The sequence below is a fragment of the Patella vulgata genome, chromosome 1, assembly GCF_932274485.2.
Source record: "Patella vulgata chromosome 1, xgPatVulg1.2, whole genome shotgun sequence".
Lineage (NCBI taxonomy): Eukaryota > Metazoa > Mollusca > Gastropoda > Patellidae > Patella > Patella vulgata.
The window spans coordinates 39405692-39419199 of record NC_065879.2 but is presented as its reverse complement, the minus strand read 5'-3'; the positions used below and the strand labels follow the sequence as shown (position 1 = coordinate 39419199).

Genomic DNA, 13508 nt, shown 5'->3' with positions numbered 1-13508 from the left:
TCGAATTGTTTTCTAGCACAAGTAAATAGCCAACCACACACAGTAATTATCAATAAAAGGTTTAATATAGAATTTAAAACCATATACAATCGAGAGTCTTTATTTTAAAACAATATGGACCCAAAATATTCAGATCGATTAATTTTAACATAGGTTCTGGCCGTATAAAGTTTACACTGTTTTTACACTGCCCTTTGTATATATCTTCTGCAAATAAAGTCATAATAATCTTCTACCATATTCGTACAAATCAGCCCATGCTTAATTACTTTATAACAAGGGTCTTTTGAGAAATTATGAACAATCTAGCTTGTACATTTACATGCTCATTACAAATGCAAAATACCGAATTCGTCTTATGTTGTTTTTGTTTTCTCTGTAAGAAATATGGGTTTATTTTAATAAGTCTATGATGACAGAAAGTTTTAATCTGTAATTCTGACAATCTGATTAAAACACAGATCCTATTTCGTTGACGTGAGTGATTGGTCAATGAAAAATTCTGTTACGGCGAGTTCTTGACCTAAAGTGCACGGAATTGTGGGTATCCCACTTAAAACATTAACGCTAATTGGGGAATCAAATGTATGACGCCAACGGGTCAAAGGCCGCTCGTATGACCCTTGACACGACCTTCCACTACAACCGGTCAGATCTTCATGTAGTGGAGGCCATCGAAAGTACAAAAAAAAAAACGAAACGAAATATAGATCTGTGTTTTAATCAGCTTGTAATTCTGATGACAAGCCTCATGTTTATCATATTGTAATTGTCTGCGTTACCCATAATATTTAATTCTTTCAGCCTATCACAAGATACACCCCTACCAGTCAGCTCCCATCAGCATTCACATTAAGTCGTCAAAACTCCACAGATTTGTTTAACTTGAAGACAGATCTAGATTCCAAAGATGGCGTGCAGCCATTGGAAAGTTTCGAATCCTGGTCCTTAGATTCCAGAGACAAGAAACCAGGCAGACGCCGAAGAAATACCTTGTTTCTGGTGCTAATGACAGCAGCAACCATCTCTGTTGTAGGATTAGCCACTGCTATAGCACTGTTTAGTTTAACTAGTGATAAACAAGGTCAGTATATTCGATATAAGCTTTGAATATCTCCTGGTATTTTTATATCGTGCCAATGAGGTTTAAGTACTCCATTGACATCTGATATATTTCAGATCACTTGAACTGATGAACCAATAAAAATTATCAAATTGTCTGGGTTCATAGTTGTCGTGAATTATAACACCTAAGGAAACGAGGGTTAGTTTGGGGTTTATAGTCCTTTGGCGTGTATTTAGCTGATATAAATAATACTATCACTCAGGGGGGGGGGGGGGGGTGTATGGCGTAGTGGTTTAGAATGCCGATCACACATGGGAACAGAAATTAGATTTCATATCAGCGGAGTACAAAAATTGGCTTTAATACTAATGTGCGCATTAAAACCATAAAAACTAAATATCAGAAGATCTATTCTATGATCTCTTATCCTATTATAGATAGGAATCCAATAAGAACTCCCACAATGGATACTTTTCTGTAAGGCCTTGGCCTAGAGAATCACTCTTCAAAGATCGTCCTTCTAAAACGAAACAGGCATATATCACCTTGCGCTATGGCACCTAATGGCATTCAACTGGGGCTATTATACGATGCCATAAAAGAAAATAGTTATTGATAATTTTTTAAATGATGTTAACAGAGCAAAATAAATACTATTTTATTATCGTTATGAGTTTTAAAAAAGTTGATTTAATATACCATAAAGATTTCTTACTAGCTGAAATGATGCTGCATATTAATAACAATTAACATCTTGTGTTTTGCTATAGGCCCATTCGCAGTAAGACAAGGGGAGATAACTGATCAGAGTTTAACCTATAACAGCGCCACCATATCGCCATCCGGCAATTATTTCTTTGATTCTACAGCAGATTATAATTCTCACACGGTGTCTAGTGAGTATGAAACATATAGTAGTAGTGAAATAGATAACCTTTTGCTGCACACCTATTCTCTGCTTACTCCGGCATCGCTTACCTCAAGCTTACACCTCTCTGCTTTTAGCTTTTCTATATTAGAAAATGCTGCCAATGAAGATATTAAATCAACGCAAGACGGCCACTTCGTAGATGCATCACATTCAGTGGCAAATATATTGGTTTCAGGAAGTGTATCAAAAGGCCAATATGGAAGTATATATCATTCTGTTACTAAGTCGTATTCTTCTGACAAAGGACCTGAAAAGACGATGCCCACATCAGATTTAATTAGGCCGTCACCAATGCAATCAAGCGTCAAACAATATCAGAAAACACAAGCAACACCCTCGGCTGTAACCTCAACTATACCGGTGTATAAATCCATAACAAAGATAGCCTCATACACTTCCACATTACAGCTACCGCTAGAAGCATCGCCACCAACAACCTCAACTGTAGCCCAGCTGACATCTAGACCCCATTCCATGTCAATGCCTTACGCATTCACAACCCAGTCAACTTGGAGTGCACCAGCAGCAACAATATCCCAACGGGTATATAGGTCAGAATTTATATCAGAGTCATCTGTTTCCACAATGCCGTCACCATCGGCTGTGGTATATGTATGGGAACAATCATCAGCTAACAATGACACAACTGTTACACCAGCAAGAATAACTTTACGGATATCGCCCTCAATTAACACACACGTGGCATCCTCATCGGATCTGACAGATGTATCCATAGTCCCGCAAGAAAATAAAGAATTTTCTACAGTTTATATGCAAGCGTCTACCAATAATTTGTTTGAAGCCACAAGTACCGTCGGCAACACACCAAACGAGGGCAGTAGATACTTCGTTGGCGGTTCAAGTGGGATTATTTCTAAGACAAGTATTCAGTCTAGTTCAAATAATACAAATGTCCATACCATGAATGTGGAAGATAAGCCATCAATAAATTCTAATTGGGTCGGTGCTACAACTAGCCAAGCTAGTGAGAGCAACAGATATCTGATGAATACCAAATTGATAGATCCAAGCTCTACTAGTTCATTTACTGACAATAACACAGAAACAACAATTTATTCCACAGAAACAACAATTTATTCCACAGAAAAATACAGCTCCATTTGGGGTTTTAACCCACCATCATCAATTCATACCTTTAACTTTACAGAGGCGTCAAGTGTTGTTGATATATTTACCAGTCATGACGTATCCAGTTCTTTTGAAGAACAAAGATCGAGTGCGCCATCGCATTTTACTGAACTGTCAAACTTTGTAGTATCTTCGGAATATATTAAATTACCGGTTTCCCTTTCTATACTAACCTCAACTGCTGTTGAAACCCCAGGTTTTCCAGTTGTAACTACTTACGTTGACACATTCAGTTCTTTTGAAGTATCAACCAATACTGATACACCAGGCACCTCTGTAGCAGCTGATCCTATATTAAAAACTCCATCTATAACGTCTGTATACACAGCTTTGGATTCCCCTCTTTATACTGCATATAGTACTAAAACATCTTTTCCTCAAGCTTCTACTAATATCCTAGAGGAAACTTATAATCTATTCGCTTATTCAAGTGTAATGATGAAGACGTCTACTTCAGGATTAATTACTAGTGAAGTTCCAAATGAACAGATTGATGTATCCCCAATATCTTCAAATGCATTACTTATGTCGATAACGCCAATATTAAGTTCTACCATTTCAGTTGATAGTGATAATGGTGGTAATACTAATCTGAATGGTTTGCAGACTGAATATATTGGTAAGTTGATGTGCATATATAAAAAGTTAATATAAAACCTGTTCTTATAAAGTGCAGAATTATAATGTACCTACTTCGTAGGGAAAAAATAATATTTGCTTTTGTTTTTCAGTACCCACTTCAACTTTAGTTGTGGCCACTGAGGCATCTAAAACCAGCCCAACAACGTCGCCAACTACTTCCCCAACTACCAGTCCAACCACTAGCCCGACAACTAGTCCTACTACAAGTCCAACTACTAGCCCGACAACTAGTCCTACTACAAGTCCAACTACTAGCCCGACAACTAGCCCAACTACAAGTCCAACTACTAGCCCGACAACTAGCCCTACTACAAGCCCAACTACTAGCCCAACAACTAGCCCTACTACAAGCCCAACGACTAGCCCAACAACTAGCCCTACTACAAGCCCAACAACTAGCCCTACTACAAGCCCAACCACTAGCCCAACAACTAGCCCTACTACAAGCCCAACCACTAGCCCAACAACTAGCCCTACTACAAGCCCAACCACTAGCCCAACAACTAGCCCTACTACAAGCCCAACTACTAGCCCAACAACTAGCCCTACTACAAGCCCAACCACTAGTCCAACAACTAGCCCTACTACAAGCCCAACCACTAGCCCTACCACAAGCCCAACCACTAGCCCTACAACAAGCCCGACGACCAGTCCTACAACTAGTCCAACCACCAGTCCTACTACCAGTCCGACCACCAGTCCCACAACCAGCCCTACCACCAGTCCGACAACTAGTCCTACTACCAGTCCAACGACCAGTCCTACTACCAGCCCGACCACAAGTCCCACTACTAGCCCTACCACCAGTCCGACCACAAGTCCTACTACCAGTCCAACGACAAGTCCCACTACTAGTCCTACCACCAGCCCGACTACCAGCCCGACCACAAGTCCTACAACCAGTCCCACCACTAGTCCTACTACCAGTCCTACTACTAGCCCAACCACTAGTCCTACTACTAGCCCAACAACCAGTCCTACCACTAGCCCTACCACTAGTCCTACTACTAACCCGATAACGAGGCCCACAACGACTCCAACAACAACACCAATTCCTATCAGTGAGTAAAATATATCTGTATATAAATTCATAAATTGCGTCTAAGTTTGAAAATATATAGTACCATATACTTGTTAACAATTATGTTGTCCACATTTATTTAATTATAACAACGTAAACAGCGAATGTTGGTAAATTTAAAAGTTTACCGACAAATCTATTTTAACCCAATAATGTGAACACTGAGGTAGTATCAAAATCTAAAGATCAAAACCTTATTCCAATGTATCTACTTTCTCGAAGAGAGCGAAGCACGAGACGAGCGAGTCGCGTTATGTACATGACGTTCGAGTGAAGGCTCGCAAATGCATTTCTTGCAGCTCTCGACTGCCCGTCTGGTCACCCTCATTGAACCGCTCTCTCTTTTCTTTTATTTGAGGGTTAGTCGAAGGGAGCGAAGCGCGAGACCAGCGAGTCGCGTAACGTACATAACGTTAGAGTTAATAGCCCGGCAGAACTATGGCTGAACCTGGAAATTGTATACAAAGTTTGTTTATGGTTGATTTAGTAGCCTAGGGTGTCCTCTTTAAGAATCTGCCGAGTGAGCCGGGGTCACCCTAGAGCGTTTTGAGAAATTCAAGATGGCGTCCAAGACGGCCGCCATTTCAAATAATCCCCTATAACTCCCATAATATTTTGTCTAGGATGATAATTATGGTGGCTAACCTTATGTTTTGAGACCAAGGCATACATCGAAATTATTCATTATGTCGTGTGGTGATTAGATGATAGTAAAATCCAAAATACCAGACGATATGGTCCTTTAACTCGATAGCGGCGGTTGGGGACGATTATTTCACCAAACCAAACTATGTCGAGAGACAAATTATATATTTTTTGACATCTGAGCATATGACTGAGTGATACGATACGACCACATACATGCCTATCATGGGGTCCAGGGCCACATGGAATGACCCTGAATAGGGGGACACAAGCTGTGTTTTGGACATTTAAAAAAACAAATTCTATCCGCAAAATACGAAAATAACCTCCCCAAAACTGGGTAATATTCAGTTCAATCCTTTAGTCGTGTGTCTGACTGCGACAGCACAGGCGCAAAATACTGTGCATTCTAAGCCATCCCTAGTACAGTTACAAGAAAGCATACTACATGGGGTGTCAGTGTCACTCTTGCATCTACATCTGATGAGCCACAGGAGTAAGTTGACCGGTTGTAATGTTTTCCATTTAGTGTCCTTTGTTCCGACAGATTACGATCTGAATTTCAGTGAACGCCACACAATAGCATGGTGATGACATCTTTTTGCGTTTCCTGCAAATGCACCATTCATTGGAGCAAGACTACATGGTTTAGGTGGGGATAATGACGATATATTTCCAGTTTTGGATGCCTATATCCTCCAGCGTGTTTCAGCCATCGATTTGCAAGAGCTCTGTCCATAACAAGCTGACATGAATCGCGTTACAATGGAATCACAAATCAAAGAAAGAACAACCGTTGACATTGGTCAAACTATGGAGAAACACACGTCAGTTATCATTGAAATCCTGCCAGTTCATACTCTTACTCGATATGATACGGTTATATGCTGCTACGCCGTGGGGAAAGGAACAGCTTTGGAAGTGGTGAGAGCTTGATTTTATCCTCTCTCACTGTATTTATTTTCCAAGCTTGTTATGGACAAAGTTCTAGCAAAATCGATGCCTGAAACACGCCGGAGGGTATGGACATCCAAAACTGGAAATGTATCGTCATCATTCCCACCCAAACCACGCAGTTTTGCTCAATGAATGATGCATTTGCAGGGAACGTAAAAAGAGCTATCACCAAGCTATTGTGTAGTGTTCACTGGAAGATAGTAATCCGTCGGAACTTGTTCCGGAACTGTATTGCTGGGTGAAGGATACTAAATTGAGAACATTACAGCCGACCAACTTGCTCCGGGGTCTGTGTCATGTGGATCGTCAGATGCGGATGCAAGAGTGACACCCCAGGCAGTACGCTTGCGTGTAGATGCACTAGGGATGGCTTAGAATGTACAGTATTTTGCGCTTGTGCTGTCATAGTTTGTAGCCTGAGACACGACCAAAGGATTAAACTGAATATTGCCTAGTTGCTCTCAATATTAAAAAAAACCCAATTTTTAACTATTAACGATTCATAAAAACTAATAAATTTATCACATTCCGCCGAGTACTTTCGACCGTTGCGGTCTCTTCAGGGCGAATGATAATGGAAGTGACAATACGTCGTTAGAAGTACTCGGCGGAATGTGATAAATTTATTATTTTTTATGAATCGTTAATAGTTAAAAATTGTGTTTTTATATATATATATAATATATACGATAAAGGTAACACGACAAAAATGTTGAGATTTTACTAGATGTTGTTGATATGTTGTCCCTTTTTATTTCATTGTTTACTATATAATCGGTACTACGCTATTCTTGTTAAAATTTCAACTTAAATTAAATGAAATGGGGTTTTACGTCCTACTGTTCTGCTCTGACTGGACTAATGTGGACGGGCATACGCCATACAGTGTGCTATGAGGGACATTTTGCCCGGTCAGCGGCACTATCGCCTACTCTTACATCGAATTCCGACTGCCAAGGGATGTATACACGGGACACACGGGACCTCCGTCCTGCACCAATGACAAGGGGGGACCCATCAGAAAATCCCGACGAACACTCTCGGCTAATGCAGGGATCGAACACGCGACCTCCAGGTTAGTGAGCCAGCTACTCACCTATAAAAATGAAATGGGGTTTAACTGGGCTAATGAAGACAGGTATACGCCATACAGTGTGCTATGAGGGAAATTTTGCCCGGACTGCGGCACTACGGCCTACTCTTATATCGAATTCCAACTGCCAAGGGATCTTTTACGAGCACGCCAATGTGTACACGGGACCTCGGTTTTTTGTCCCTTCCGAACGACTAGACAGCTGTACTTGTCAAACCGTTACTTACAAGGGGGGACCACGCCGCAAAATCTGGATGAACTGTCTCGGCCAATGCAGGGATCGGACATCCGACCTCCAGGCTAGCGAGCCAACGTCTAACCCACCTGGCCACCGTGGCCCCTAACTCACCTATAATTAATAAGATAATAATCATTGTAAGTAAATAATACTAGCATTTGTTTGCCATTTCAGATATAACCATGCCTACAGTCACTGCGTTTATTAACCAATCAGCATCTATCGTCTGCTACTATGATGGTTTTGATAATTTCGAAGTTATAGCTGTTTTTATGAACGCTAAGAATGATGCAGGTTCGGTTTGGCAGCCACAAGCTGCATTTACAGCAACTGGAAATGTCACTATATTTCCACCAAGAGGCGTGACCGGAACTAATGAAAGAGTTGGTGATTTGTTTACCATGGCCGTAAATTACAAGAATGCTACCTGTACACAGAATACACAATTCCTCTGTACATCTAACACAAACAAAAGGGTATTTGGGAATATGATTATCAAGGGTAAGACATTTTGAAAAATAATGTATTTAAATCGTAGACTTGGGATACAGGCAGGGGACTGTACTACACACAAAACGGAGAGTGACAACTTCAAAAGTAAAGGGAGTCACCGTGCCTAGGTGGGTAATTAAGACGCTGGCTCGCTAGCCTGAAGGCCGCGTGATCGATCCCTGCATTGGCTGAGAACGTTCATCAGGATTTTCCGGCGTGGTTTCCCCTTGTCAGTGGTGCAGGGTGGAGGGCCTGACAAGGACAGCTGTCTAGTCGTTAGGATGAGGCAAAAATCCGAGGACCCGTGTACACAATGGCTTGCACGGAAAAGATGGAATTCGATACAGGAGTAGGTCATAGTGTCGCTGCCCGGGCAAAATTCCCCTCATAGCGTATGCTCGTTATCATTAGGCGAGTCGGACCAGAACAGTAGGGCGTTAAACCCCATTTCATTTCATTTCATTTCGTTTCAAAAAGTCAAACAAGCATGAATTGTTTTTGACAGACAATTAGGAGACAGCAAGAGAGACCAGGATAATGGCATGTCTTAATCTTAATAATTCAATCGCGCTCAGATTGGAAAAACCCACCAGGTTAAGTGGGCGTCAGAAGGCTTATTCCTTGTCACATACAAGCCTTAACTAAATGCCAGACCATATAATCTAAACTCTAAAACATAAGAAACTTACGTGATCTTCTACAATTGGCTACTCTTTAGAGTAGGTTTTAATTCCTACATCGACGATTTTATTCACATTATGTACACTTCAAGAATTTGAAATTTTAAAATGTTATTTGGTCTTTGTGTGTAGGCTATGAATGATGTAAAGTCGATTATCTAGAACCGCATCACAAAATATTACACTTAAGTATGCAATTCTTTATTGCTATCAGGTCATTATTTAAGATAATGTATGCCAAGCTTTTTTAGGGCTATACCATTTGGAAAATAGAGATTTGCAGCGTGATATTGTGATCACGCGATTTAAGCTGTTTAGCAGTATCTTTCTCTGACGTCATATAGAGGGTGACTTGTCTATCTTTAAACGTTAATGCTACTTGGTATAGATATACCTGATGACTTTGGTGGCGGTCATGATCCGTGACGACTCTATTCAACCTTGAAATGATAATACCACCACTGGCCCGAATCTGTGGTAGTGACGGCACTGCTACTCATTAATCTTACGGAACTCTATGAGTTTCAGCTTATTCAATTCTTAATTTTGTTATAAGCAAAAACTATTTCTTTAGTCGTATAAGTCAATTTATGCGTTCAATTAGCTTAATAATTTCCAGTATTCTCCCATAAACCCTCTCCCACTTATAATTATAGGTTAACCTAACTGCCAATTTATTTTTGTATTATTATTCATAGAAAAATATATGCCATATCCGAAAAATGTCTTTTGTACATTAACAGTTCCAACTAAAGAACCTGTGGTGACTTTCCCAGAAGATATTGTCGAAGGTATATCATATTCATTTACATGTAAAAACCTCCAAAAGAATCCGGAAGGTCAACTGTTGTGGCTGCAACAGACCCAAGCAGGAGATAATTTTACAGAAGTCATCTTTCCCGCCGATAATAGAACCAGCTCGAATGTAAAGGACTGTTACTACACACAACATAGTGTAGTCAAGCACGTATTTGATATGGGATGGAACGCAACATCGTTGCGTTGCGATTCAAGTAATCCAGCTGCCCAATCAGTTTCTCAAGAAATCTTGGTCATTCCAAGTAAGTTTATTTTGTTGGTTCTTTTTGAAATTGTATGCAAAAGAATGACGATTAATTAAACACAGCCATATAAATCAGCATCAGTACATACAGATATAGAATTATGGATTAGAGGATGACTGGTGGGTATCAATGTGTACAACTTGTAGTTTTGGGGAAACACCCTTCACCTCCTCACCAGAACCGTATTGCACTGATGATTCAGTTCAGTTTAAAGATAATCCTCCTAATTCCTTAAAGAGTATGTTTGTAAAATAATACTAATATCAAGGAATCTGATCATGTAATGTATACTGTATGGAATCTATTTGCATATTATCTGTGGAATCTATTTGCATAGAGGTGTGTATGAATCTATTTGCAGGGTTTCTGTGTATATATTATATTTGCATATGGTGTTTTTATGAGATTTTATTTGTATCCATTCCTCTGTATGAAATTTATATTTAAGTTTATCATTCCTGTGTATGAAGGAGCCGCAGTGACTCAGTGGGTTAGACGTTGGCTCACTAACCTTGAGGTCCCGTGTTCGATCACTACGTTGGACGAGAAAGTTCATCGGGGTTTTCCGGCGTGGTTCCTCCTTGTCACTGGTGTAGGACTGACGGCATGGCAAGGGAAAACGTATAGTCGTTCGAATGGGACGAAAACCCAAGGCCCCGTGTACACATTGGCTCGCACGTTAAAGATCCCTTGACAGTTTGAATTCGATGTAATAGTAGGCCGCAGCGCCCGTCTTCATTAGTCCAGACGAAGCAGAAGAGAACCCCATTTCATTTCCTGTGTATGAATCTATTTTTATCAGTATCCATTCGGTTATTGAATATATATTTATTCTCTGTGTGGGATCTATATTTATCTGTTTTGTGTATTGAATCTATATTCATCAATTCTGTGTGCGAATCTATATTTATCTGCTTTGTGCAAGGAATCTATTTGTATCTGTTCTGTATACATAATCTAGGTTTATCTATTCTGTGTAAAGAATCTGTTAGGGTATCTATTTTGTGTATGAACATATTTATTTATCTATTCTGTCCATGGAATCTATATTTAACTATTCTATTTATGGAACCTATGCATTTTAACATTTGTATACAATATATTTTTTGTGTCGCTATTACAGGTGACTATTGTGCTTCAACTCCAGTCGGCCAGAAGATAAACCATCCGTATAATTGTAATAAATATATAACGTGTTCAACAGGTTTAATACTTATCAGTAAATGTCCGGATGCATTATGTTATGATCAAGTCACAGATGCATGCGGTAATTAATCTTTTATTATATTAATTGAATTTTTTTGATTGGTGTTTACATGTAGTACATTCCATTTCACACATCTTGACGCCTAGTGAATATCTATATACGAGGACCCGATACTGAAAATTTGGGTTTATAGCTAGCACACACATTGAGGCCCAATGAATTTCTCTACACGCGATAAGCTAATATTGAAATATTGAACTATAGAATCAACAAGGCCATTGGCGCATAATGTCTTCGCCCCCCCCCCCCCCTTTACCCTTTTGTCCTCTAAACATAACACGGAATCCAGGAACTTTAGTGGGTATTTGAATCAATAATCAACTCGTGGCCTATTATATAGCACATATTTAATCACGTGTAAATCTTCATTGTTTAATCTGTTCCATTTTTCAGTCTGATTTTATTGAAAAACAGTAAGTTAGTACTGGTTTTCTACTGTATACCTACAACTACTGCTTTTGCTTGTATATTCCATGTCTCTTACATCTTTAAAGCTATAGCGTGAATTCTTAATATAAAATAACATACCTTGTCATCAGATGAAATTAATTTATCAACTGCCGTATTCCTGCCTACATAACAGTAGAACGTGAAACCCCATTGCATTTCATTTGATTTCCTGATGGTGGCCTGCATCCACATAGTTTCTGTGAGCTTACGAAGTTATCGCCCTTATCATGGCAAACGTATCAGACTATATTGCTGGATATCCTATATGACATGTAAACTCGCTCAGCGTTTAAGAAATTCCGTTCATAAACTTGATTGTATTGTAGTTGTTTATGCCGGAAATCTTAGTACATAATGGGTTTTTTTTTTTAAACTTATGCATCAGAATGAAGAGACCATCATGTTTGATTCAAGATTTGCAGTCTACCATGTATTTTTGACGAAGGGGGGGGGGGGGATAATTCCGATCCACACTGACTGTATATTAAAGACAAAATACACATCTATAGACTACTACTAATAAACATAGCTTGCTAGTTCTATAGCTTACTCTATACACTGCATAAACCATTATTTTATCTTTATAAAATTTTCAAATAGATTATTAGTTGCCTTTGCTTTTCTCCTATTTTATGTGTCTTTCTCTTGTCATTTTTACTCAAATTTGAATACTAATAACGATTTTTTTACCATATCGTATCCATTCTATCTAACTATGGTAGCTTTTCACTTAATCGTCTATTCTGTTATTTTATATATTTTCATTCGTATATTTCTGTTTAAAATTGAAAATGTCAAATTCAAAGCTTTCGATATTATTTAATGTTGTACCTGAAGGCTCAGTATTAAATGATTACATAGTTACGCATTAAACTCAGTTTCCTTTGATGTCAAAACAGTGAAGGTATCAGTATTTTATGAATTATATTTGACCACTGGACTGGTGCATAGCAAGCTGTATATAGTGCACCAAGAAATGTCTCATTTTAAGTAAACTTTGAAAGTCCCTTTATAACAAACTATTGGCTTGATCGAGAGTTCAGGCATTTTTGACCATACCGATACTATAAAACTGTCATGGGTTTGGATATGCTATACTGACGATATTACCGTAAACACTTTATTGGTGAGATTTGAACATCGTCCAAATGTATTGAATATTATATTTTTCGTTAATCTCTTCTTAAATTTAAATTTTAGGTGAAACTAGCGATCCTTACAGTTGTGCCGATAAAGCTACGGGAACTTTTGTTCCCGATAAAACATCTTGTATCAAATATTCTTGGTGTGTGAATGGTTCACCAATCACTCAGAGTTGTGTTGGTGGCACATTCTTTACTCTTACTGATGGTCCGTGTAATTTCAACAGGACAACAGCCTACTGCACAGAAGAACAACTGAATGCAACGACCTAATATTTATAATCACTTTGTAAATATGTAAATGATTCTTCCGTATACAGTATAATGTATGTGGGATGATGTATAGACAATATAATAGATCATAACTATATCTTTAATATCATTTTGGCGGATAAAGTTTATCCACGCGTATCTCCATATAACTAAATCTGAATTGCTTGAATAACAATGTAAAATATGCACGACACGCGTACATTGAATCTTAACACTGGTATATATCATCATTGAATTGATTGGGGTGGATGACGGAGTGGTCTAGTGTGTGTACTATAGATCAGGAGACCTGTTACGTATATGCAAGTTATGGGTTTGTTGGTGACCGACCTGTGTGT

General features: G+C 39.0%; 1 protein-coding gene and 1 long non-coding RNA gene across 2 annotated transcripts; both read left to right on the top strand.

Annotated features, from left to right (window-relative positions):
• The first annotated feature begins 3671 nt into the window (after window positions 1–3671).
• LOC126809972 (mucin-2-like) lies at window positions 3672–4857 on the top strand. The gene is made up of 2 exons (XM_050534860.1): window positions 3672–3765; window positions 3878–4857. The coding sequence occupies exons 1-2, from the start codon at window positions 3672–3674 to the stop codon at window positions 4855–4857; spliced, it is 1074 nt and encodes a 357-aa protein (XP_050390817.1).
• Window positions 4858–8241: 3384 nt separating this feature from the next.
• On the top strand, window positions 8242–11295 carry LOC126813264 (uncharacterized). The gene is made up of 3 exons (XR_007676618.2): window positions 8242–8303; window positions 9718–10035; window positions 11162–11295. It is a non-coding gene; the product is annotated as an uncharacterized LOC126813264 (long non-coding RNA).
• Window positions 11296–13508: the final 2213 nt, after the last annotated feature.